This window comes from Symphalangus syndactylus, chromosome 11 (genome assembly GCF_028878055.3).
Source record: "Symphalangus syndactylus isolate Jambi chromosome 11, NHGRI_mSymSyn1-v2.1_pri, whole genome shotgun sequence".
NCBI classification, from domain to species: Eukaryota; Metazoa; Chordata; class Mammalia; order Primates; family Hylobatidae; genus Symphalangus; species Symphalangus syndactylus.
The window spans coordinates 54,035,626-54,063,369 of record NC_072433.2 but is presented as its reverse complement, the minus strand read 5'-3'; the positions used below and the strand labels follow the sequence as shown (position 1 = coordinate 54,063,369).

Below are 27,744 nucleotides of genomic sequence, written 5' to 3'. Positions count from 1 at the left end.
TAATCAAATAAAATATTCCACGGGCTCAGAAGTTATTTCCCAGGAGCAGACCAAATGCCAGTTCTGAAGATGAGCTTTCTTTGGAATATGCAGGGTTTGAACAACCTACACCTCCTGAGTTAACCCATTCCTACACACACCTGATCCCATGAGTCCACTGTACCTGGTACACTAAATTTTGTTATCTCCTAGAATTAAAATTAGTTTAGGTCCAATGTCAACAAATCTCTGGAAACTCTAGTTACTTCCCCTTCTCTGATGCTCACAGTAGCAGTAGTCTATATTCACCGAACCCACTTGTTTATTCTTTGGCCCACTGCAGTATTAACAGACACTTGACTGAGCTTTCATGATGTGCCATGTACTGAGTTAAGCACTTTATATACAATCCAATCTAATGTGCTTGCTAAATGGCTGCAGGTACACTTGGAAAAGGCTAGAAAGTCTACAGCATGTTTTTGTCAGTGTAGAACTGACATCAAGTCCTTCATCAAGGGAACCCAGTCTCCCCTTCATTCAGGAAACTCTAGGTCTGTGAATAGGCTCAAGTCTGAGAATCTGTTGAAGGCAGGGACTTGCGATTTTTGCCAACTCAGCAAGATGTGAAGGCAGGACTTGCCGAAATGGATCGGAAGTAAATATGAGTGGGCACGCTGGTCAATTTGGAGTCACAGCAGGGAGACTCATGGAGGAGTGTCTGCTAACACCTACTTTATAGAGTTCTTGGAAACATTAGATTGGAATGGATATAAAGTGCTTAACACAGTACACAGAATATCATAAGAGCTCAGTCAAGTGGCTATTAATATTGCAGTCGGCCAAAGAATAAACAGAAGTGGATTCAGGCCAGGTGCAGTGGCTCACACTTGTAATCCCAGCAGTTTGGGAAGCCGAGGTGGGCAGATCACTTGAGGTCAGGAGTTCGAGACCAGCCTGGCCAACATGGTGAAACCCCATCTCTACTAAAAATACAAAAATTAGCTGGGTGTGGTAGCATAGACCTGTAGTCTCAGCTACTCAGGAGGGTGAGGCACAAAATCACTTGAACCTGGGAGGAGGAGGCTGCAGTGAGCAGAGATCGTGCAACTGCACTCCAGCCTGGGTGACAGAGTGAGGCTCCGGCTCAAAAAAAGAAAGAAAAGAAAAAAGTGGATTCAGTGAATGTAGGCTGCTGCTTCAAGGCATTTAGCTGAAAATAATAGGGATCAAGAGAAAAGTTCTTTTTTATTGTTTTAAAGGCAGATCTTAGCATGCTTATAGGCTGGAGTGTCTTTGGGACAAGAAAGGGAATCTGAAACCATAAAACTAGGAGGAGAAAGTAGGAATAATAGAGCAAAGTCCCTGAGGGGCAGAAGGGAATGAAACCCACACCCAGCTGTGTTGCTGAACATTGTATATCCAGGACTTGCCAAGATGGATCGGAAGTAAATATGAGTGGGCACGCTGGTCAATTTGGAGTAATGGCAGGCAGTGGAATGTTAAAGAAGCTCCTATTTGACCCCTTGTATTTTCCTAGCGAAAGAGGAGGTATTTACTGGTTAAGAATATATGGAATGGGCAGGGCACGGTGGCTCACGCCTGTAGTCCCAGCACTTTGGGAGGCCGAGGCAGATAGATCGTGAAGTCAGGAGATCGAGACCATCCTGGCTAACATGGTGAAATCTGTCTCTACTAAAAATACAAAAGATTAGCTGGGTGTGGTGGCACCTATAGTCCCAGCTACCAGGGAGGCTGAGGCAGGAGAATCACTTGAACCCAGGAGGCGGAGGTTGCAGTGAGCCGAGATCATGCCACTGCATTCCAGCCTGGGTGACAAAGCAAAGCTCCATCTCAAAAAAAAAAAAAAAAAAAAATATGGAATGCTACTCTGGGCACACTGCCTATAGGGTGGTCCTGCTCTGGACTACCAGAGTATATATTTATTTATTTATATTTATACATTTGTATATAAACTATTAGTTTATATCTAACTTTAATTCTATATATATATGGAAGACATAATATTGTCTTGTTACTGTTGTTGCTTTTTAAGTCTTGCTATGTTGCCTGGGCTGGTCTCAAACTCCCAGGTCAAACAATCCTCCCGCCTTGGCCTCCCAAAGTGCTGAGATTACAGGCATAAGCCACTGCACCTAGCCCAGAAGACATAATATTGAAGGTTCTACTGAGGTTGAAGGTCAGGAAAGGTATCATGGCCCCTCTCAGCAGCAATGCAGTGTTTTTCTTCACAGCTCATATCTAGGCATGGAGGCAGATGGGAGATTAACCCAGACTGAGGCTGTGTATTAGTTCATTCTTTTGATTGCAAATAACAGAAACTCTAACCACCTTAAGCAGAAAGGGGAAGTTATTGGAAGGATGCTAGGATCTCTCACTGAATAAGGAAACAGGATCCCAGCTCGGGTGGATTGAAGTGCTTCAGGGAACCTAGGAAGTTGTCTCCCATTTCTGCTCTCCACAGACCACATAAAGGAATTTAGACATCAGTGGCTCCCAAGTTTTATGAATTACAATCCAGTCCCAAAGAAAGTTATATAATTCCTAGCTGAGGAAATCCTTGCGTTCTGGTGGCAAAGGGTAGGGGAAAGAGCCGGCTCTACCAGGAGGCTGGGCAGACCTGGTAATAGGGCTCTGCTGGGCAGGGCAGGTCTCCTGGTCTGAAAGTGTGGCTCTCTCATCGGAATAGCAAAAATTGCTACTGAGTCAAGGAACCAGATTGATATTTTGCAAAAAGTAATTCCACAAGGAACAGAATTATCATCAGACATTTTAATGAGACCCAATCTGATATGACCCCTTCTTGGGGGTAGCTCACCATCCAAGGAGAAACACAATGTTACAATGCAACTTGCTAAATATTGAACAGAGGTAATTACATAAAGCTGTGTTCCCCAGCTGCTCCCCTGCTTGTGCTGAGATCAGGAGAGCTGTAGGAAGGAGCCACAGGGGTAAAGGATGACCCACTCCAGCTGTTGGAATATGAGATGAATCACATCTGGAAATTCTAATTTGGTGCAGCTGCCCAAGGCAAAGTGGTAGGCCTTGTTCACATTTAACTCAGTAAAGCTTTATCAAGCACCTAGCCGGCGGGTGCCATGAAGGTGGATCAGATTGAGCCACGCTGCTGCCACCTCTCTGGAGGGAGGCTGGCATGGATACAACTTGATGACTATAGACTCTTCCTCTCTGGATTCAATTCCCTCTTTCTAGCCTCTTTGAATGGCCTCAGCTCATTTTGTGAAAAAATGCTGACTGAGGCCTCATGGAAGTTCTGTGCCGATTCTTAGGTGCCTGTGATTCATCTGTGTATCATGTCTATGTGATTCATCTGTGCCTGATGAGAATCAGGGTCGACTACGGCCCAATTCTCCAGGCTTTTCCAGGCACTGGCTGCCTGGAGCCAATCCAGGTCTGCCAGGTGGAGCACAAGCCAGTCCCATTTGCACTTCCTGCTGCTAAACCACAGGTCCCTGCTTCTCCTTAAGAGCAACCTTCTCCCAGAGCTGACTACGCTTATGTCTCATACCCAGCTTGAACCAATTTTCCAAACACAAGATGAAGACTTAGCTTTATAGCTTTTTTTTTTTAAGTCTAGGGCATTTATATATCTGCAACCCAATAAACTCCTGGTACCGTGCAGCTCCCCCAAATTCAGTGCAACCAAAGCTGCTGAAACAAGTACAGCCCCAGAAGGTGTAGTGGCACTGTGGGTGCTACCTTATTTTTATATAACCCTTCAAAAAGGACACTGAAAACCTAGTGCCTGTTTGCAGAGATCATGTGTGGAAATTGAAACCCTGTCTTTAACGAATGACCAAATTCATGCTACTTAACCTGAAAACTTGGGGGCAAAGTGGTTGTGATTATCTGAAGGGCTGCCATGTAGATGAAGTATTAACATGTCGTAGGCAAGGTTTACAAAGGAGAATGTGGTACTTAACCTTCTATAGATCCCACAATGAAATGACCTGCCTTGTGAGGTAGTGAGCTCCCTGTCAAGGGAGATTTTCAAGCAATGGGTAGAAGACCACTTGGCAGGAGTGTTGCAAAAAGTGGGCTAAACCAGATTTTTCCAACCTAGTATGGAGGAAGAGGCAGAGTAGGGGAAGGTCCTGCCCCTATGAGATTCTCCTGATTGCATGCAAGATGACAGGTAATCCCTGTGTGCACAGACTAGAAAAGCAGACAGCCCCTAAAATAGATGGGGAGAACTTTTAGCCCTGATATCCACACAAACTATTTTAGGATAGGGTAGCTTGGAAAACTTTAACCAAATGATGTCACCTCTCCTAATGGGACTGTTCCAAACACGCAAAGGGAGGCAGCCAGTGCAGTGCAAGATACTAAAGTTCAGCTCTGTGCAGCAGGAGACCTGGGTTTAGTTCTGACTCTGCCCTGTATGACCTGGGGCTCCTCCTTCCCTTTTCTGGGACTCTCCATAAAATGAAACGAAAGTAGGCAGTCCTTACCCTTCTAATGGGTATTGCCCCTCTGACTGGAGCCCCCGATAGCAGATCTAGGGCTACAGTTTGGGGCCTTGGGGCTACACTTGTGGACAGCCAGAGACCACCTCTGGCGGAAGCACCGGCCACACTCCAGGCAGGGGAAAGGCTTCTCCCCCGTGTGCAGCAGCTGGTGCTGGGCCAGGTGGCTCCACTGAGCAAAACGCTTGGAGCAAAGGTCGCAGGCATAGGGCCGCTCGCCCGAGTGCACGCGCCGGTGGCTGGCCAGCAGTGAGGGGTAGGCAAAGCGGCGACCACAGTCGTCGCAGGCGTGCAGCTTCTCCTCGGTGTGCGTGCTGCGATGGATGGCCAGGGAGCCGCTCCGCCGGAAGGCACGCCCACAGTCTGGGCAGGGGTAGGGCTTCTCTCCGGTGTGCAAGAGCTGGTGCTGGAGCAGCGTGCTGCGCTGGGAGAAGCGGGCCTCACAGTGCTCGCAGGCATAGGGACGCTCCCCGGAGTGCACACGCCGGTGACTGACCAGGCGAGAGGAGGAGGAGAAGCGCCGCTCGCAGTCCGGGCACGGGTAGGGCTTCTCGCCTGTGTGGATGCGCTGGTGGATGACGAGGGCCGTGCGCTGGCGGAAGCGGCGGTTGCATTCGAGGCAGGTGTAGGGCTTCTCTCCCGTGTGTGTACGCTGGTGGATGGCTAGCAGGGAGGGGTAGGCGAAGCGACGTCCGCAGCTAGGGCACTGGTGGGGTTTTTCGCCTGTGTGTGTGGTCCGGTGATTTGCCAAGGACCGGCTCCTCCGGAAGCAGCGACCACAGTCAGGGCAGTGGTAGGGCTTCTCGCCTGTATGGATGACCTGGTGCTGGGAGAGGTTCTTGCGCTGGGAGAAACGTTTGCCACACTGGTCACAAACATAGGGGCACTCGCCGGAGTGTGCCCGCCGGTGACTGACCAGCAGGGATGGATAGGAAAAGCGGCGCCCACAGTCTGGGCAAGGGTAAGGCTTTTTTAGATTCTGGGCACACTTGTGGCTCTCCAGGGCCTGATGATCGGGGAAGGTACAGCCGCAGTCAGGGCAGATGGGGCCCCCGGACGTCTGCCTGGGAATCAGTCGGGGTTTGCTGGGCCTCCGGCCTCGCTTCCCCTTTCGGGGTGCCTCCTTAGGCGGGAATACTTCCTTCTCCCCATTCTTCTTTCTGGTTCCACTTTCTATATGAATACAGAGGAATTAATTTAACAAATACTGGGCTCCTGCTCTTGTCAATTACATTATAGGTTACAAGACCAATAGACTCACCCCCCTGACCTCAATTCCTAGTGCCACAGACAGCTAAGTGTGACATACTATCATGCAAATATGGTGTGCATTACAGGAGCTTCTAACCCAGCTTGGAGAAGTCTAGGAAGATTTCTCGGAGATTAAACTAACTTTAAAAATTGAGGCCGGGCCCGGTGGATCACGCTTGTAATCCTAAGCATTGGGAGGCCGAGGCGGGCAGATCACAAGATCAGGAGTTTGAGAGCAGCCTGACCAACATGGTGAAACCTTGTCTCTACTAAAACTACAAAAATTAGCCAGGCATGGTGGCAGGCACCTGTAATCCCAGCTACCCAGAAGACTGAGGCAGGAGAATCGCTTGAACCCTGGGAGGCAGAGGTTGTAGTGAGCCAAGATTGTGCCACTGCACTCCAACCTGGGTGACAGAGCAAGATTCCATCTCAAAAAAAAAAAAAAAAAAAAGGAATATTTTTGAAGACATAAGCTTACATCATTCAAAAGTCAAAATATCAGCCAGACATTGGTGGCTCATGCCTGTAATCCCAGCACTTTGGGAGCCCAAGGCAAGAGGATTGCTTGAACCCAGGAGTTCAAGATCAGCCTGGGCAGCATAGTGAGACCCCATCTCTACAAAAAATACAAATACTAGCCTGGCATGGTGGCACGCACGCCTGCCTGTAGTCCTAGCTACTTGGAAGGCTGAGTTAGAGGATTACTTGAGCCCAGGAGTTCAAGGATACTGTGAACCATGATGGCACCACTGTACTCCAGCCTGGGCAACAGAGCAAGACCCTATCTCAAAAAACAAAAAAGTCAAAATATTAATAAAGGAATACAGAAAGTCTTGCTGCCACCTTTTTCCCATCTACCTTGTAGAAACCATATTAGTTTCTTCCCATTTTTTTGATGCAATACCAATGTCACCTTCCCCATCTTTCTTTCGTTAAGAGATTGCATATACATGCTTTACAGCATATGTTGTTCTCTTCCCCCACCTTTCTTTCTTTTTTTTTTCGAGACAGAGTCATGCTTTGTCACCCAGGCTGGAGTGCAATGGTGTGATCTCAGTTCACTGAAACCTCCGCCTCCTGGGTTCAAGCGATTCTCCCTGTCTCAGCCTCCTAAGTAGCTGGGATTACAGGCATGCACCACTATGCCCGACTAATTTTTTGTATTTTTAGTAGAGGTGGAGTTTCACCATGTTGGCCGGGTTGGTCTCGAACTCCTGACCTCAGGTTATCTGCTCGCCTCTATCTCCCAAAGTGATTACAGGCATAAGCCACCATGCCCAGCTTACCTTTCTTATATAAAAGACAACATATACACACCTTATACACACTTCACTGTGCTTTCATTTTTTCACTTAATACATTCTAAAGATCATTGTATGTCAGCACATCTTTTTTCTATTTTACAGTTGCACAGAATTCCATTGTGGATGGTTTATTTGACTTAGCTGATTCTTTAAAAAATGTGGCTGGGCGTGGTGGCTCATGCCTGTAATCCTAGCACTTTGGGAGGCCGAGGCAGGCGGATCACCTGAGGTCAGGAGTCAAGACCAGCCTGGCCAACATGGTGAAACCCTGTCTCTACAAAAATACAAAAATTAGCTGGGTGTGGTGGTGGGCGCCTGTAATCCCAGCTACTCGGGAAACTGAGTCAGGATGATTACTTGAAACCGGAAGGCAAAGGTTGCAGTAAGCCGAGATTGCACCACTACACTCCAGCCTGGGTGGAAGAGCGAAATTCCGTCTCAAAAAAAAAAAAAGAAAGAAACAAGTCCCAAGGATCAGTGTACAGTGTGCACAGGCCCTCAGATCTTCTTAGACACAAAGTGTAAAGCAAGACAGGCCAGTTGCGGTGGCTTTCACCTGCAATCCCAGCACTTTGGAAGGCCAAGGCAGGCGGATCACCTGAGGTCAGGAGTTTGAGACCAGCCTGACCAATATGGAGAAACCCTGTCTCTACTAAAAATTAGCCGGGCATGGTGGTGGGCACCTGTAGTCCCAGCTACTCCAGGGGCTGACACAGGAGAATTGCTTGAACCCGGGAGGAAGAGGTTACAGTGAGCTGAGATTGTGCCACTGCACTCCTGCCTGGGCAACAGAGCAGACTCCGTCTCACTCACACACAAAAAACAGTGTAAGGCAAGATGTGGAAACCTATGAGGTATGAGCTAGCAGTGACTGGGTCAAAAGGCCCTCTAAGCCAATGGTTCTCAAACTCCACTGTGATCAGAATCATTTGGAGGATTTACTGAAACAGACTGCCAGGCCCTAGTGCCCGTTTTGGATTCAGCAGGTCTGGGGTAGGGTCCAAGAATTTGCATTTCTAACAAGTTTCCAAGTAATGCTGCTTCTGGTCTGAGACCACGCTTTGAGAACCACTGCTGTTAGCATTGTTAAGGACCTTGGACTGTATTTTACTCAATGGTTTTCTTTTCTTTTTTTTTTTTTCCCCGAGATGGAGTTTCACTGTGGCACCCAGGCTGGAGTACAGTGGTGTGATCCCGGCTCACTGCAACTTTCACCTCCCAGGATCAGGCAATTCTCTCTGCCTCAGCCTCTTGAGTAGCTGGGATTACAGGGGCCCACCATAACGCCCAGCTAATTTTTTTTTTTTTTTTTTTTTTTTTTTTTTTTTTTTTTTTTTTTTTTTTTTGAGACAGAGTCTCGCTCTGTCGCCCAGGCTGGAGTGCAGTGGCGCAATCTCGGCTCACTGCAAGCTCCGCCTCCCGGGTTCACGCCATTCTCCTGCCTCAGCCTCTCCGAGTAGCTGGGACTACAGGTGCCCGCCACCACGCCCGGCTAATTTTTTGTATTTTTAGTAGAGACAGGGTTTCACCGTGGTCTTGATCTCCTGACCTTGTGATCCGCCCGCCTCGGCCTCCCAAAGTGCTGGGATTACAAGCGTGAGCCACCGCGCCCGGCCACACCCAGCTAATTTTTGTATTTTTTTAGTAGAGGGGGGGTTCACGACGTTGGTCAGGCTGGTCTTGAACTCCGGACCTCAAGTGATCTACCCGCCTCGACCTCCCAAAGTGCTGGGATTACAGGCATGAGCCACTGCCCCAGCCGGTTTTCAAACCTGGATGCACATCTGAATCAGCTGAGGCTATTTAAAAAATGGAAGTTCCTAAACATTCACACGAGTGAATGAATAGCTCTGGAATGGGGTCCTGGAACCTGCGTTTTTACCAAGTTCCCCAAGTGATTTAGATATAACCAATGGCCATTTAACAACCTTGGCAAAAATTAACTGAAAAGTTTTAAGCAAGGAAATATCATAGTCAGATCTGAATCTTGGACAGCTATCCCTGGTCTTGAAGAATCTGGCTCTGAAATTCCAGCCCAGACAGCTGCATCTTCTACTATGGGTGAATCTGGGACCCTTCTACCTCAATGGGGTTAAGCAGAGCCTTGTTGGATTCTGGGAAGATTGCAGTATGTCCTTCGCTGATGAGGGTCATCCTGCTGTAAGAGCAGAAAGAGGCCCCTGCATCCCAGGCAGCTGTTCCCCGTGAGCTCCCTTCAACCAAAACCCAGAAAACTCTGAGAAGTTTAGGATCTCTTTGGTCCAACTCAAAGGTGGCTAGAGGCAGAGATCCTGGAAAGGAGGCAGAGGGTAGCACCTGTTAAAAGCTCACTGATTCTGGCTGGCTGCAATGGCTCACGCCAGTAACCCCTGCATTTTGGGAGGCCAAGGCAGGAGGATCGCTTGAGGCCAGAAGTTCAAGACCAAACTAGGCAACACAGCAAGACAATGTCTCTACAAAAAAAAAAAAAAAAAAAAAAGTCGAAGAAGAAGGCCACTGATTCATTCACACAACGGAAAACTGCAGCTTGCAGACTGACATAGGAATCTCTGTGTGGTGGACCGGCCCCACACCACCAGACACAAGAGGCTGGGAAGATGAATACACTAAGTACGCGGCACCCACCCCTAGCCAAACCAAAACTCTGGACGGAGCCGTTAGAGGTAGAACGTTATAGGAGGGCTGCAGGTTCTGCGTGGTTATTTAGCACTCACTTCTCTGGACTGTTAGCCCTCTCGGGTACTCCTGCGGATCTAGTGCAGCCGGTTCCCAGTCATCGGTGTTTCGTTCCAACCAGGAGATGAGGGCTGGTTTGGGACCTGCGCACCCTGGGGAAGGAGAACAAATCAGAAGGCCAGCTCCTAGATCACGCCGAGTAGTATCTCCCCGACGGCACCTCCTGCTAAGCCCCTGTCCACCTCCCCTGACAACCTGGTCGCCTGCCAGGACCGTGGCCTCCCTGCCTACACCCTCTCCCGCTCCTGCATCCCTTCGCGTCCCGCGGCAGCGGATGGGGCCGGCCTCACCGAGCGCGCCCAGGTGGCCGTAGGTCTCCCGCATCACGTCCCGGTACAGGGCCCTCTGCGCGGGCCGCAGGCAGCCCCACTCCTCCGGGGAGAAGTACACGGCCACGTCCACGAACTTCAGAGCCCTCGGCCTCCTGCCCCTTTTCCGACTGGGTCTGGCCTCTCCTGGTCCCTGTGCGGGAAGCGAAGCCGAAGGTGGCGCCATGGGACCCGAGGAGCCAGCGCCACGGCCTTCCCCGTCCAGGCCTCGGCCCTCGGGCGCTGGCGGCCCCGGGGATCGAGGAGCCCCCGCCGGACCAGGGCTGAGCGTGGCCGGGGAGGCCCGGAGGGAATCGGAATCGGCCGCCTGCGGGGCTAACAGAAACCTTTTGCTGTTATTCAGGAAACTCCTGCCCGAACTTGGGTGAAAGGCACCGGAAGATGCCTTCGGGGAAAATGGCGGCGCTGCTACCGCACCGCCTTTGCCTGGAACACAGGCAGCTTCCAGCTATCGATTTTATTGACCGGAGCGCCATGCCGGCTTCCTAACCTCTTTGCCCTTAAGTGTAATGGCGCTGCGATTGGGCTTCACGCCCTCTTTTTTCCCCTCCCCAATACGCGCGTTCATTGGACGAGAGCCGAAGATCGGGCGTTCTGATTCGGTGCTGGCAAAGGCGGTCCGTTTGAACGAAGCCAAGAGCTGCATAAGGGCAGGAAGCTGGACCACTTGGATCAGGCGATTACAAGGAGTTGTGAAGCGACTTGCACCGACATGGGGGCAGCAAGAGGCCCTGGGGCTGCTTTCCGCTGTTCGACTCTGGCAGGCTCAGCCAATCACTGAAGGAGGGAACGATTTGAGCGATGGAGCCACTCTGGCCGAGTTAGAGCTGAGATTATCCTGAGTTACTGGTGTTCTTAGAGCATCCTTGACTTTGGAGAACGGTTATCTTCTTTGTTTGCCCTTTAGGAGAAGGAATTATGGTTAGCATTTCCTGGGGGCAGGCGCCATGCCCAGTATATGACATGTTTCATCTTTTTTTAAATTTTATTTATATATTTTTGAGATAGAGTCGTGCTCTGTCGCCCAGGCTGGAGTGCAGTGGCGAAATCTCGGCTCACTGCAGCTTCCGCCCCCCACCGTTCAAGCGAGTCTCCTGCCTCAGCCTCCCGAGTAACTGAGATTACAGGCGCATGCCACCACGCCCGACTAATATTCATATTTATTAGTAGAGACGGGGTTTCACCATGTTAGCCAGGCTGGTCTCGAACTTCTGACCTCAAGTGATCCACCCACCTCGACCCCACAAAGTGCTAGGATTACAGGCGTGAGCCACTATGCCCGGCCTTATTTTTATTTTTTTGAGACAGGGTCTCATTCTGTCATCCGGGCTGAATGGAATGCAGTAGTGCAATCTCAGCTCACTGCAGCCTCTAACTCCTGGGCTCAAGCAATCGTCCCGCCTCAGCCTTCAGAGTAACTGAGACTACTGGTGTGCACTACCATGCCTGGCTAATTTTTTATATTATTTGTTGAGTCAGGGTTTCCCTGCGTTGCCCAGGCTGGTCTCGAACCCCTAGGCTAAGTGATCCTCCTGCCTCGTCCTCCCAAAGTGCTGGGATTACTGGCATGAGCCACAGCACCAGGGCCATTAGTTATTCCCTTTTTTTTTTTTTTTTTTTTTGAGACTGGGTCTCATTCCGTTGCCCAGGCTGGAGTGAAGGCACGCACCACAGTGCTCTGCTAATTTTTTGTATTTTTGGTAGAGACGGGGTTTCGCCATGTTTCCCAGGCTGGTCTGGAACTCCTGAGCTCAAGAAATCCACCCACCTTGGTCTCCCAAAGTACTGGGATTACAGGAGTGAGCCACCACACCCAGCCCATTATTCTTTACTAGCATTTTGTGAACCAATGGTTATCATCCTGGTTCTACTAATGAAGAAACGATCTCAGAGGGATTCCATGAATTTCCAGGGCCATACTGCTAGTGGAGGGGAAATAAAGATTTAAACCTGGGGCAGACAGAGCCTTTATTCATACCACTGATAGACATCCTTCCTTCACAGTATCCTAATTTGCTTGCTAAACCAGGAATCTACCTGAGCTCTTGTTTTCTTCTCAAGTTCAATATTCTGCATAATCTCCCTACATTATTTTCACGTGACATTTGTTCAATGTACAAAGCATAGTGCTAGGCAATTGGGAGAGCCTACATAAATAACATAAATAAGTCATAGGTCATGCTTTGATTGGAGCTTACAGTCTAGTAAAACATATAAATTCACAATGAATCATAACAGAATGATACAAGCATGTATGTGAAAGGCACTGAACTGAAAATTGCTGATGGCACAAGCCAGCAATTAGCCTCCATTTTTTTTTTTTTTTTTGAGTTGGACTCTTGCTCTGTCACCAAGGCTGGAGGGCAGTGGCGCGATCTCGGCTCACTGCAAGCTCCGCCTTCCGGGCTCATGCCATTCTCCTGCCTCAGCTTCCCAAGTAGCTGGGACTACAGGCGCCCGCCACCACGTCCGGCTAATTTTTTGTATTTTTAGTAGAGACGGGGTTTCACCATGTTAGCCAGGATGGTCTCGATCTCTTGACCTCATAATCTGCCTGTTTCAGCCTCCCAAAGTCCTGGGGTTACAGGCGTGAGCCACCACGCCCGGCCTTCTTTTTTTCTTTTTTTTTTTTTTGAGATGGAGTCTTGCTCTGTTGCCCAGGCTAGAGTGCAGTGGTGTGAACTCGGCTCACTGCAACCTCTGTCTCCCAGGTTCAAGTGATTCTCCTGCCTCAGCCTCCCGAGTAGCTGAGATTACAGGCATCTGCCACCATGCTTGGCTAATTTTTGTATTTTTAGTAGAGATGGGGTTTCACCATCTTGGCCAGGCTGGTCTCGAACTCCTGACCTCATGATCCACCCACCTCTGCCTCCCAAAGTGCTGGGATTACAGGCATGAGCCACCACGCCCGGCCTAGCCCCTACTTCTGTGTATGTGTTATACTGCAGAGATTCACCAGCTCAGTGCCACTCCCAAGGGTCCTGCAAGCAGGAGAATATACCATTTGCCATATCTCTTAGCTAGTGACATGCACATCTATCTCTCTAACCCTTTAATCAATATTGTAAAGCATGTACTATGGGCAAAACACTAACCTCAAAGCTTTCAAGGAATAAAGACAAACAATGTGGCAGGAAAGGTCACAAAATTAGAAGGCAGTGAGGCCGGGAGCAGTGGCTCACACCTGTAATCCCAGCAGTTTGGGAGGCCGAGGCGGGTGGATCACGTGAGGCCAGGAGTTCAAGACCAGCCTGGCCAACAATGGCAAAACCTTGTCTCTACTAAAATACAAAAATTAGCCGGGCTTGGTGGCACATGCCTACAGTCCCTGCTACTTGGGAGGTTGAGGCATGAGAATTGTTTTTTGTTTTGTTTTGTTTTGTTTTGAGACGGAGTTTTGCTCTTGTCCCCCAGGCTGGAGTGCAATGGAGCGATCTCGGCTCACCGCAACCTCCGCCTCCTGGGTTCAAGCGATTCTCCTGCCTCAGCCTCCTGAGTAGCTGGGATTACAGGCATGCGCCACTACACCCGGCTAATTTTGTATTTTTAATAGAGATGGGGTTTCTCCACGTTGGTCAGGCTGGTCTCAAACTCCTGACCTCAGCTGATCTGCCCGCCTCGACCTTCCAAAGTGCTGGGATTACAGGCATGAGCCACCAGGCCCAGCCAAAGAGAATTGTTTGAACCTGGAAGGCGGAAGTTGCAGTGATCCAAGATGGTGCCACTGCACTCCAGCCTGAGTGGCAGAGTAAGGCTAAGTCTCAAAAAAAAAAAAAAAAAAAGGCTGGGTGCGGTGGCTCACGCCTGTAATCCCAACACTTTGGGAGGCCGAGGCGGGCGGAACACGAGGTCAGGAGATCAAGATCATCCTGGCTAACATGGTGAAACCCCGTCTCTACTAAAAATAAAAATTAGCCGGGCGTGGTGGTGGGCTCCTGTAGTCCCAGCTACTCAGGAGGCTGAGGCAGGAGAATGGCGTGAACCCGGGAGGCGGAGCTTTCGACTGAGCGAGACTCGTCTCCAAAAAAAAAAAAAAAAAAAAAAGGAAGGAAGGAGAAGAAAGAAGAAAGAAGGAGGAGGAGGAGGAGGCAGCAGTGAGATATTCAGAGGAAGGAGATGTTTGAACACAGGTGGTGGTGGAAAAAAACTACAGTTTACAGGCTAGGTGTAGTGGCTCACACCTATAATCCCAGTACTTTGGGAGGCCAAGGTGGGGGGATTGCTTGAGCCCAGGAGTTCAAGACCAGCCTGGCCAACATGGCAAAACCCTGTCTCTACAAAAAATACAAAAATTAGCTAGGCATGGTGTCGGGCACTTATAGTTCCAGCTACTTGGGAAGCTGTGGTGGGAGGATCGCTTGAGACTTGGGAGGTCAAGGCTACAGTAAGCCAAGATTGCACCACTGCACTCCAGCCTGGGTGAAAGAATGAGACCCTGTCCCAAAAAAAAAAAAAGGCGGGAGCTCTAGCCTCCTAATTGTGGCTGGGCATGTGGGCATGGTGGCTCATGCCTATAGTCCCAGCCCTTTGGGAGGCTAAGGCGAGAGGATGACTTGAGCCCAAGAGTTCAAGGCTGCAGTTAACTATGATTATTACACCACTGCACTCCAGCGTGGTCAACAGAGTGAGACTCTGTGTTTAAATAAATAAATAAAAACAAACAAACAAAAAACCTGGGCTGCATGAATCTGTTAAGAAAAGTCAGGCCAGCCGGGCATGGTGGCTCACACCTGTAATCCATCCCAGCACTTCAGGAGGCTGAGGCGGGCTATTCATGAGGCTGCCATTCATAAATGGGAGTGCTGCCTTCCATATCGACTCCTGAATTGGACCTCTCTTTCCTTGATAATGCCATTGAGGCAAAGGTGGGCTAAAGCCCATTCCATGCCAAGCAAGTTACGGGACAGATTGGGATTGAATCCCAGTGCGATGTAGTGAAGAGATGTTAAAGTTTTGCCACCAGTGCCAGCAAAGTTTATGCCATGAGGTCTGATTCTCATCTCTCCCATCTAAATGACCACGGGGACCCCAGTCAATAATGTTTCCCATTAACATGGACTGTTGTCTAGCTAAGGGACCAAGACAGTGGGCCCAAGGAGTGGGGTTAGAATTATCAAAGGGAGCCCATTCTGTATAATCAATACAATTTGGGTGATGGGGCCGGGAGTGATTAGTAACCACACCAGTAATATTAATAGAGCTAAGGCCTAATAGGTGCATAATATTTCCATGGTAACTCAGCCATGCTTGGGATTGAATTGCAAGGCAACTGCAGTTGAGTGAGGTATCCTGGGTGACGCATAAAGGAAGTTCCTCCAATGGAGTGGTATAATTGATACCATTGTTCTGAGAGTCTAATTGCTCTGTGTCAGGGAGGATTAGGGGTCCTGGTGCCTATGCTCCTTGATCATGATATATCTCAGGAGGAGTGTTGCTCCAGAGTATGGTCACACTACCAGTGGGTTAGGAACATATACCCAATATATTTTTGCCTCTGCACAGGGAAAACATACCTCACAGGGTATTACAGCTAGCATGGACATAAACATGGAGTCAGGGGTTTTTGCCTGACCCTGGCGCTCCAGCAGTTTTTCAGCTTCCTGTGTGGTTTTCTTGATCTGTCCCCATGTTATGGGGGTTGATGTCATTGTGACTCCAGTAGGCCCTTGTTCCGTCTTCGCATTCAGATTCCACTGGCTCATGGCTCACACTGGGGGACCCGGACGCATGGTTGGGATCCACAGATCCCTCCAGTCCCCCATTCCATGGTCGCGCACACCTAAAGGGCACCCACGTGGTTTGTCCATCTCCTGTAAAAACACAAGCATAGGCTGGGCTCGGTGGCTCACGCTTGTAATCCCAGCACTTTGGGAGGCCGAGGCGGGCAGATTACGAGGTCAGCAGATCGAGACCACGGTGAAACCCCGTCTCTACTAAAAACACAAAAAATTAGCCTGGCGTTGTGGCGGGCACCTGTAGTCCCAGCTACTCAGAGAGGCTGAGGCAGGAGAATGGCGTGAACCCGGGAGGCAGAGCTTGCAGTGAGCCAAGATCACGCCACTGCACTCCAGCCTGGGTGACAGTGCGAGACTCCGTCTCAAAAAAAAAAAAAACCAACAACAACAACAACAACAACAACAGCAACAACAACAAAACACAAGCATATCCTCATCCGCACGTCAGTAAATCCACTGGGCCTTTCCATTGTCCTTCTTCTGGGTATTTGCATAATACCTTTGGATAAACTTTCCTCTTTCCCTCTAACATTTGCCAATGTCATTCTGCCACAGTCTTACTATCTGTACCAGGAGTCAAAAAATTTAAAGTAAATAAGACTAAATGTAATTTTGTTTCAGGTGGTTAATTGGTCTCCTATTCCCCCTTTTTGTTTTTTCAACATACATTGTAATGTTTGATGTGCCTGCTCTATGATTCCTTGTCCTCGAGGGTTATGAGGAATTCCTGTTTTATGAATGATTGCCCATAACTGAAAAAATTTTGAAAAGCATGACTAAAATAAGCAAATCCATTGTCAGTTTTTAATTGTTTAGGAAGCCCCATATGGGCGAATAATCACAAACAATGTCATCGGACACAGACAGCTGTTTCCCCTGTTTGACATGTGGCATGTAACATATGAGAGTAGGTGTCTATAGTCACATGAACATAGCTGAGTGTGCCAAAGGCTGCTATATGTGTAACATCCATCTGCCAGATTTCATTTGGAGCCAAGCCTCATGGATTGCATCCTTCCATGGGTGCAACACCAGGGACATGCTGGCAAGTAGGGCAGGCTTGCACAATAGCTTGAGCCTGGCTGCAAGGCAGATGAAACATACGAGTGAGGGCAGAGATGTTTTGATGCAATAATGCATGAGAAGCTTGGGCTTGTTGAAATACAGAACTGATCAGTTTATCTGCTCTATCATTACCTAGAGATAGTGGTCTAGGGAGTTGTGTGTGAGAGTGGGTATGAGAAATATGAAAAGGAACAGCACAAGAGAAAATAGCTTGTTGAAGTCTTAGAAATAAGTTAAACAGCTCTGGTTCTAGGGTGCTTTTAACAGTGGCAGTTTCAATGCGACTGGCTACATTCACAACACAGGCTGAATCACAGACAATGTTAATAGGAGATGAAGCGGTGAGCTGTAAAACCTGAATAACTGCCATGAGTTCTGAGCATTGAGCTGAAACTCCAGAGGTCTTTATTGTTTGAATATGCTTAGGTCCATAAATAGCTGCTCGGCCTTTGGAAGAGCCATCAGTGAAATAAGTCTGTCCACCTGGAATAGGCTTGTGATGAGTAATCACAGGAAGGATAAAAGGGTGAGCTTTATCAAATTGCAAAATTTTGTCTGATAGATAACGGTTAACTATTATTTCTACAAAATCTATGAGAGCAATTTGCCATGCAGTCAACATTTCCCATGCTGCTGCCTGTTGTTGGGAATCCAAGGGAACAATAATTTTTTCTGGATCACATCCCATAAGCATTTTTGATCTCTGCCTACCTAATGTTGTAAGTTGAGTAATTAAAGAAAGATGAACTTGCAAAGATTTCACTGTCTGATTGGATGTTTTTTAAAGCCATTCTAATACTACTACAGATTTGTCTATGAATTGGCCTAAAGGTCTTGTTGGAGAATGGAGAGTAGGAAGAATAAACAGAAGCAAAGGCTTTTGTGGCTGTAGCTGGGAGGCATGTCGTTGCTGAAGCACCTGCTCTACAAGCTGTAACTCAGCTTCTGCCTCTTTAGTAAGTTGCAGAGGAGAGCTTAATGAAGAATCTCCTTGGAGGGTCTGATAAAGCTGTTTGAGTTAATAAGTAGCAATACCTAGCATTGGGCGCAGCCAGTTAATATCCCCTAATAATTGTTGGAAATCGTTCAGAATTTGTAATCTGTCCTTACGGAGAGCTACTTTTTGAGGCCAAACACTTCTTTCAGTAACAATAGTGCCTAAGTACTGGTATGGGGAGGTTGTTTGCACCTTTTCTGGAGCTACTTTGAGATTCCATTTAGTCAAAGCCCGTTTTATTTCTCTGAATAACTGATGTAAAATTTGATATGTAGGAGCAGCCAAAAGAATATCATCCATATAATGAATGATGTAGGTAGTAGGAAACATATTCCAAGGCTCCTTTAATGCCTGTCCTGCAAAATGCTGACATGACATAGGACTGTTGAGCATGCCTTGGGGTAAAACTTTCCATTGATAATGAGAGACAGGCTCTTTTTGATTAACAGAAGGCACAGAGAAGGCAAATCAAGGCCTATCCTGCTCGTGTAATGGTATAATAACAACAACAACAACAACAAAAAAAAAAAACAGTCTTTAAAATCTATTACTACAAGAGGCCAGTCTCTTGGAATGACTGCTGGGGATGGCAGACCTTGCTGTAATGCACCCATTGGTTTAATCTGTGCATTAATAGCTCTCAAATCATGTAACAGTTGCCATTTTCCTAACTTTTTTGGAATTACAAATACTGATGAATTCCAGGGGCTGACTCTTCAATATGTCCTGCATCCAATTGCTCTTTTACCAGCTGATGGAGTTGAGTTAGTTTCTCCTGTGATAGGGGCCATTGATCCACCCATACAGGTTTGTCAGTCAGCCACTCTAGCAGCAAAGCAGTGGGTGGAGGAGAAATATTAATGACCCCTGTCAGAAATCCTGACGACCTGGCCCTTTTCTATCTGTTTGCCCAGTTATTGATATGGGATCAGGGTTTCCCTGTAGGGACTTTCCTAAGCCTTTTCCGTTTGATATCCCATTTTCTTTAACATTTTAAATCCTGAATTATCAATAGTTTCATTTGTAAGTCTCATATCCCATGCTGTAAGTAAATCTTGGCCCTGTAGGTTAACAGCTATATTTGCAACATAAGGTTGAAAAGTACACAACTGTCCATCTGGTCTGAGACAGGTAAAATCTCAGCACACTGTTGAACACTTTGAACTTTTCCTACTCCCACTAAGGATGTAGACGTTAATTGCAGGGGCCAGGATGGGTGCCAGTTGTTTTTAGATATTACTGACACAGCAGCTCCCATATCCATAAGCCCATAGAACTTTTTTCCTTTAATTTGCACTGTACAGGTGGGTTGATTAGAAGCTATCGGTTGGGGTAAATTTCCCTCCTAGTTGTACTCCCAAATCCTTGATTCCCTCCTTTCTCCTTATGTGGAGAACGGTGTAATTTGCAGGGAATAAGCAGTAGTTGTATATTCTCCTGGTTCAAAAACCCACAGATCTTGTGACATTACCAGTACTTGAATTTCTCCTTCATGATCAGAGTCAATTCCTGGGACTATAGTAATGCCCTATAAGTTGAGACGGCTTCTACCCAAAATTAATCCCATATATCCTGTTGGCAAAGGACTCCAAATGCCAGTGGGAATTTTAGTGGTTTTGTCTCCTCTGATTAACATAATCCGTTCTCTGACTGGGAGATCTATTTCTGCGCTTCCGGGTGTTCCTGGGGAGAGGGAATCAATGTTCCTCTGGAGATCCACCCCTGAAGCGGGGTTGTGGCCTGGATGGGGAATGCCCTCATTGTTTGAAGGACCTGGGTCCAGGTCCCCTTCTCATTTCCCAATGTGGGAGGTGCCATTCTGATGAAATTGTGAAGGGCATTGATTAGCCCAATGATTTCCTTTATTGCAATGAGGGCAAAGTTCTGGTGTTTTTTTCTGTTGGGGGTGGGGTACTGCATTATAAGATCCCTTCTGCCCAGAGGTCTGATGGCATTCCTTTTTGAAAGGTCTGATTTTTCCACAATTATAACATTTTCCCCTTTTAGAGTTTGACCCTTGGCCCTTTCTAGATTTGTCCACTACTAAATTAGCCGTTGCTTGAGCTAACATTGTAGAGCGATGAAGCTCAGTTCCCACATCTTGACAGGCTTTGAGAAAATTTCCTAAGTGTTTTGTACATCTCACAGGAGCCAGCGCACGTTTACAATCCGCGTTTGCATTCTCAAAAGCTAAAGTTAAAGTTAGCATCTCTGCAGCCGCGGTATGAGGAATCTGACACCTCACTGTCTCTAGTAATCGTGCAAGAAAATGTGCATAGTGCTCCTGCAACCCTTGCATGGCGTGTAAAAAAGATTGTATTGGGACCCCCTTCCTCTGGAATTGTGGCCAACGTGCATTTAGCGGCCAGTGCACACTGCTGATAAGCAGCTTCTGGGAGTGCCATTTGATGTTCCAGGTCTGAATAAGGGCCATTACCCAAAAGCATACCCTCTGTAATGTCCCTGTGTCCAGCAGCACGATTCTGTCTAGCCTGGTCTGCACACAGTTCTTGCCAATTTAAATTCCATGTCAGATATGAACTAGCAGAGAAACAAGTGCGGCCCAAATGCTTCACATCAAAGGGTGGAAGGCGCATAGCGCCAAATACAGATTCTAGCAAGCCTAAAGTAAATGGCTCTGTACTCCATTATTCAGTACATTAGCTTTTAATTTCTTCAACAACTTAAACTCTAGTGGGGTGTGTTCGTGAATAAACTGCTGTGGATTATTTGGATCCAGCCTTATAGAAATAGGAAAAGCACAAGGTTCGAAGGGCTCTCCAGCTGGGGCAGCAGAGCGGAGAATTCTTTGTATTGGGGTCTCTATTTCTGTTACTGAAGGAGACAGTACAGGTGTTTCCGTTACTGGAGGGGGTGGTACAGGCCAATTTTCATCCTCCCTCTCCTGTTTATTATTTCAATGGGCGCTGTGGGTGGGACAAAAGATTCTTTTGAAATTTGAGATTCAGAACATGGCTCCTGCTATCCGGCAGAATAAGAAGGAGACAATGGCAGGAGGACAGTACGGAATAAAGTCGAAACAGAAGGATCAACTTTGAGACCTTTTTGATAAGCCCATTTTAATCCTTCCACTACACCGTCCCAATTTTCCGCATCGAGAGTGCCTGTCTGTGGAAACCATGGGTTATCCGTAACAACCTCCTGCAGCAGCTTAGTGTTTGAGAACTAACCTGAGCACCAGATTGTTTAAGTAAAACTTCAAGCAACTGCACATAATGTTGCTCCTCAATTGACAAATTCTGCCCCATGTTACCCTGATTCAGAAACTTCCCACTCCCAGTATCTCTTTAGGGCACTGACCTTATATCCTCTGCCAGCAGATTTGTCCCGGGGTTTCTCGTTCGTCTGGTCAGTTTCAGTTTCTCTGCTCTAGCAGATCTTCTTCCTTCACGTCCCTGATTGGGCACCATTTGTGGCTGTTGGTTTGGGACTGAATGAAAGAGGACAAACACAGAAATGAAGACAAAGACAAAAGGATCTGTTTTAAGGAAGGGGTCAGGGGGCTCCTTGCTTCTAGGGAATAAGGGCCCTGAGCTTCTACAGCCCTGAGCTTCTACAGCCCTTCGTATTTATTAGGTAGAATCAACAGGGAGGAAGAGGCAACGGTTCATCAGCTCAGCTGCTTGATTTATCACAGGCTCACATAATTGCTTTCTTTATAAAACAGACTCCAGATGTTCCTATAGATAACCACAAAGAACACTTCACCTGCGGCATGACCATCTTCAGCATTCCTTCTGGTGGCAGATGCAGTCGTCAGCTTGCCGACATCCTGCATTCATGAGAACAGTTTGCTGTTTGCTCATATATCCTCTGGTGGTATACTGAGTTGGTCACGACGCTCATTCTTTCAGCATCCAACACACAAACATGGGGACGGTCACCAGAGTGGATTTCCTGGTATTGGACCAACAGTGAGGTGGAGGCAAAGAGCTGCCCACGGTCAAGACATGCCTAGGGCTTCTCCCTCATGTGTGTGCCTGTGGGTGGCCAGAGCCTCACTTGTTCAAACACAGTGGCCACTCTGGGGGCAGCAGCAGAGTGTCTCGTCTGTGTGGACAAATGAGCGGATGCTGGAGCAGACCCTTACTTTGAGGGGGTGGGCAGTTACAGGGAAGGGCTGCTCCAGCAAGTGGATTTGGAGGGGCTGCCCAGGAAGAGGAGGGAGCCAAAGCCACTGGAGCCTGAGTTCACTGTCACCCTGTGGTTGAGGAGCCCCCAGGCCGTGTCTGGCCTCAGGCCCTGCAGATAGGGCCTTTGGCTTCTCCAGGGGTCCCGCCACCCATGACATACTGACCACTTCCTCACACAGGCCACATTCAGTTTCTTGACCCCCATTTCTTTTTTTTAAGACAGAGTCTCGCTCTGTCACCCAGGCTGGAGGGCAGTGGCGCGATCTTGGCCCAAGCTCTGCCTCCCGGGTTCATGCCATTCTCCTGCCTCAGCCTCCCCAGTAGCTGGGACTACAGACGCCTGCCACAAGTCCAGCTAATTTTTTGTATTTTTAGTAGAGACGGGGTTTCACCGTGTTAGCCAGGATGGTCTCGATCTCCTGGCCTCGTGATCCGCCCATCTCGGCCTCCCAAAGTGCTGAGATTACAGGCGTGAGCCACTGCGCCCGGCCATTGACCGCCATTTATTTATTATTTGTTTGTTTGGTTGTTATTTCTATTTTTTCCTTTGCATTATTTTAAGTTTATTTTTTAATTCTCTTCTTTTCTCTTGTTTCGCTTTTGACCATTTCTTCCTTCTGTTCTTTCTTATTCTTGTTTTGCAGAGACAAGATAATTGGAACTAAGAATTATAAGGTGGTCTGGGCATGGCAGCTCAACTTACTGGAGCCCTGGAATTGGAGATCATCCCGGCCAACATGGTGAAACCCTGTCTCTACTAAAAATATAAAAATCAGCCCGGCGGCCTGGCTCGGTGGCTCACACCTGTAATCCCAGCACTTTGAGAGGCCGAGGCGGGAGGATCACGAGTTCAGGAGATCAAGACCATCCTGGCTAACATGGTGAAACCCCGTCTCTACTAAAAATATAAAAAAAATAGCCAGGCATGGTGGCAGGTGCCTGTAGTCCCAGCTACTCGGGAGGCTGAGGCAGAATGGCGTGAACCCGGGAAGCGGAGCTTGTAGTGAGCGGAGATCACACCAGTGCACTCCAGCCTGGGCTACAGAGTGAGACTCCGTCTCAAAAAAAAAAAATCAGCCCGGCATAGTGGCGGGCACCTGTAATCCCAGCTACTTGGGAGGCTGAGGCAGGAGAATCCCCTGAACCCAGGAGATGGAAGTTGCAGTGAGCTGAGATCGCGCCACTGCACTCCAGCCTGGGTGACAGAGCAAGACTCTGTCTCAAAAAAAAAAAAAAAAAAGACCAGGCGTGGTGGCTCATGCCTTTGGGAGGCTGAGGCGGGTGAATCACCTGAGATCAGGAGTTCGAGACCAGCTTGGCCAACATGGTGAAACCCCATGTCTACTAAAAATACAAAAAAATTAGCAGGGCATGGTGGCACACGCCTGTAATCCCAAGTACTCGGGAGGCTGAGGAAGGACAGTTGCTTGAACCCAGAAGGTGGAGGTTGCAGTGAGCTGAGATGGCACCACTGTACTCCTGCCTGTGCAATGGGAGTGAGACTCCATCTCAAAAAAAAAAAAAAAAAAAAGGCCGGGCGCGGTGGCTCACGCCTGTAATCCTAGCACTTTGGGAGGCCGAGGTGGGCAGATCACGAGGTCAGGAGTTCGAGACCAGCCTGACCAACATGGTAAAACCCTGCCTCTAATAAAAATACAGAAAAATTAGCCTGGCGTGGTGTGCGCCTGTAATCCCATCTACTCAGGAGGCTGAGGCAGGAGAATCGCTTGAACCCAGGAGGCAGAGGTTGCAGTGAGCCGAGATTGTGCCACTGCACTCCAGCCTAGGCGAGAGAGACTCTGGTCTCAAAACAAACAAACAAACAAACAAAAACGTAAATGTGGGCATTTCCATGGAAACAGATTTCTCAAAAAACTGACATCTCAACAGAACACTAGAAACAGCTGTTTCCATCCTAAATGCCAAGTCACCAAATTACTTACATACAGAGAGTTCTGGGAAGCTTCTAATGTCAAGCTACACCATGAGAAACAAGGGCAGGCCCACAAACCTGGCTTGGTGAACTGTGGCCCCTCTGAGGCCAGCCAGGAGGAGCACACAGATCTTCTAAGCTTAGGGTATTCAAAGCCAAAATTCAGGCTAGGTGCAGTGGCTCACACCTTAATCCCAGCACTTTGGGAGGCTGAGGCAGTGGATTGCTTGAGGCCAGGGGTTCAAGACCAGCCCAGCCAACATGGCGAAATCCCACGTCTACTAAAAATATAAAAATTAGCCAGGTGTGGCGGCACATGTCTGTAATTCCAGCTACTCAGGAGGCTGAGGCAGGAGAATTGCATGAGCTTGGGACACAAAGGTTGCAGTGAGCCGAGATGGCATCACTGCACTTCCATGCCCACTCCAGCTTGCGTGTCTCAGGAAAAAAAAAAAAAAGAAAGAAGGAAGAAAAGAATAAGGACTACTTTAAGAGATACCAGGCCGCCCCGTCCGGGAAGAAATGAGGAGCGCCTCTGCCCGGGCGCCCCATCCGGGAAAAAGTGAGGAGCGCCTCTGCCCGGCCGCCCCATCTGGGAGGTGAGGAGCGCCTCTGCCCGGCCACCCATCGTCTGGGAAGTGAGGAGCGCCTCTGCCCGGCCACCCACCGTCTGGGAAGTGAGGAGCGCCTCTGCCCGGCCGCCCCGTCCGGGAGGAAGTGAGGAGCGCCTCTGCCCGGCCGCCCCGTCCGGGAAGAAGTGAGGAGCGCCTCTGCCCGGCCGCCCCGTCCGGGAAGAAGTGAGGAGCGCCTCTGCCCGGCCGCCCCGTCGGGAAGAAGTGAGGAGCGCCTATGCCCGGCCGCCCCGTCCGGGAAGAAGTGAGGAGCGCCTCTGCCCGGCCGCCCCGTCTGGGAGGTGAGGAGCGCCTCTGCCCGGCTACCCATCGTCTGGGAGGTGAGGAGCGCCTCTGCCCGGCCACCCATCGTCTGGGAAGTGAGGAGAGCCTCTGCCCGGCTGCCCCATCTGGGAAGTGAGGAGAGCCTCTGCCCGGCTGCCCCATCTGGGAAGTGAGGAGCGCCTCTGCCCGGCCACCCATCGTCTGGGAAGTGAGGAGCGCCTCTGCCCGGCTGCCCCGTCTGGGAAGTGAGGAGCGCCTCTGCCCGGCCGCCCCGTCCGGGAAGAAGTGAGGAGCACCTCTGCCCGGCCACCCATCGTCTGGGAAGTGAGGAGCGCCTCTGCCCGGCCACCTATCGTCTGGGAAGAAGTGAGGAGCGTCTCTGCCTGGCCGCCCCGTCTGGGAAGTGAGGAGCTCCTCTGCCCGGCCGCCCCGTGTCTGGGTAGAAGTGAGGAGCTCCTCTGCCTGGCCGCTCCGTCTGGGAGGTCTACCACGGAGGCCAGAAGCAATGTGGGGGCTGGACGTGGTGGCTCACGCCTGTGGTCCCGGCACTCTGGGGGGCGAGGCGGGTTGATCACTTCGGGCTAGGAGTTCAAGACCAGTCTGGCCAACTTGGCGAAACATGAAGAATACAACAGACAAACCAACCAACCAACTCAGTGACAACAAAACAGGTCTACCCTGGAGTCATACTCTAATTTTTTCTATTTTCCTCCCTTTCTGATCCTTTATCCCACTTTCTTTTTCTTCCTCTTCCTTCTCCCTCTTCTTTGTCAAATAGAGGATTGAGTTATTATCACTGATCCATATAAAGTCCCTCTCTCATTTATTTTAACTCCCACCCCCCATTTCTATTCCCCGACTTCCCATGTGCAACCTTCCTAATATGTTTGATACGCATCTTTTTGTTTGTATGTATTTTTAGAAAATGTTTATTGTTTTTGTATGCAAAAAAAATTAATAAAAAAAAAAAAAGAAGACAACAAGAGGGTAAAACCACATTACTATGCTCAGAAATGCTTGGTGATAAAGGATAAAAATAAGTACAACACATCCAAATACAGGATGATCGTGTGTGCAACAAACGGAGATATCATTTGTCAGATTGCTTATGCCTGTGTAGAAGGGAATATGATAGGCCGGGCGTGGTAGCTCACGCCTGTAATCCCAACACTTTGGGAGGCCAAGGTGGGCGGATCACGAGGTCAGGAGTTTGCGACCAGCCTGACTAACATGGTGAGACCCCGTTTCTACTAAAAATATAAAAATTAGCCAGGCATGGTGGCGTGTGCCTGTAATCCCAGCTACTCAGGAGGCTGAGGCAGGAGAATCACTTGAACCAAGGAAGCAGAGGTTGCAGTGAGCCGAGATCGCACCGCTGCACTCCAGCCTGAGCGACAGAGCAAGACTCCATCTCAAAAACTAAAAAATAAAGCAACAGGGCATGGTGGCGTGCGCCTGCATTCCCCAGCTACTCAGGAGGCTGAGAGGGATCACTTGAGCCTAGAGGTTTGAGGCTACAATGGGCTATGATTGTGCCACTGCACTCCAGCCTGGGCAATTAAGGGAGACCCTCTCTCTCAAATAAAACAAACAAACAAATTAATAAAGCAATTGTTTTCAGCAGGGACAATTAGGGTTAGGCTGTGGTCAATATTCAAAAATATATACTTTCCTCATCCTCATTATAATGGCAACTATTAGAAACATCAGGCCAGGCACCGTGGCTCATGCCTGTAATCCCAACACTTTGGGAGCCCGAGGCAGGTGGATCACAAGGACAGGAGTTTGAGACTGGTCTGGCCAACATGGTGAAACCCCGTCTCTACTAAAAATACAAAAATTAGCCGGGCGTGGTGGCCGGCACCTGTAATCCCAGCTACTCAGGAGGCTGAGTTAGGAGAATTGCCCTGGAGGTGGAGGTTGCAGTGAGCCGAGATCACACCATTGCACTCCAGCATGGGTGACAGAGCAAGACTCCGTCTTAAAAAAAAAAAAAAAGAAAGAAAGAAAAGAAATATTAACACTCAGAAAATAAGTGCTGATGATAATGTGGAGAAATTAAAACTCTTGCGCACTGTCAATGGGAATGCAAAAATGGTGCAGCTATTGTGGAAAACAATATGGTAGTTTCTCAAAAAAGTAAAAGCAGAAACACAGAATTACGATATGATCCGGCAATTCCAGGTACTAGGCAAAAGAACTGAAAGTAGAGTCTCAGCCAGGCACGGTGGCTCATGCCTGTAATCCCATTACTTTGAGAGGCTGAGGCAGGCGGATCACGAGGTCAGGAGTTTGAGACCAGCCTAACCAACATGGTGAAACCCTGTCTCTACTAAAATACAAAAAGTAGCCTGGCATGGTGGCACGCACCTGTAATCCCAGCTGCTCAGGAAACTGAGGCAGGAGAATCGCTTGAACCTGTAGGGTCCAGCCCCACAGGGTCAGTGGGCTTCTCCCTGTGTGTGGCAACAAGCGAGTGTAGAAATAAAGACACAAGACAAAGAGAGAAAAGAAAAGACAGCTGGGCCCGGGGGACCACTACCACCAATGCGTGGAGACCGGTAGTGGCCCCGAATGTCTGGCTGCGTTGTTATTTATTGGATACAAAGCAAAAGGGGCAGGGTAAAGAGTGTAAGTCATCTCCAATGATGGGTAACGGTCACGTGTCCACTGGACAGGGGGCCCTTCCCTGCCTGGCAGCTGAGGCAGAGAGAGAGAGGAGACAAAGAGAAAGACAGCTTACGCCATTATTTTTGCATATCAGAGACTTTTAGTATTTTCACTAATTTACTACTGCTATCTAGAAGGCAGAGCCAGGTGTACAGGATGGAACATGAAGGCAGACTAGGAGCATGAC

At 48.7% G+C, this 27,744-nt stretch overlaps 1 protein-coding gene across 1 annotated transcript in view; it reads right to left on the bottom strand.

The window, feature by feature from the left end:
• Positions 1 to 2,754: 2,754 nt before the first annotated feature.
• Positions 2,755 to 27,744, bottom strand: part of ZNF689 (zinc finger protein 689) — a 33,574-nt gene continuing 8,584 nt past the window's right edge. Inside the window, exons 2-5 of the mRNA XM_055298832.2 lie at positions 21,226 to 21,355; positions 10,069 to 11,008; positions 9,757 to 9,870; positions 2,755 to 5,657 (exon numbers count right to left, since the gene is read on the bottom strand). Coding sequence (XP_055154807.1) covers positions 4,474 to 5,657; positions 9,757 to 9,870; positions 10,069 to 10,273 — 1,503 coding nt within the window. The 5' untranslated portion in view covers positions 10,274 to 11,008; positions 21,226 to 21,355 and the 3' untranslated portion in view covers positions 2,755 to 4,473. The remainder of the gene's footprint in view (positions 5,658 to 9,756; positions 9,871 to 10,068; positions 11,009 to 21,225; positions 21,356 to 27,744) is intronic.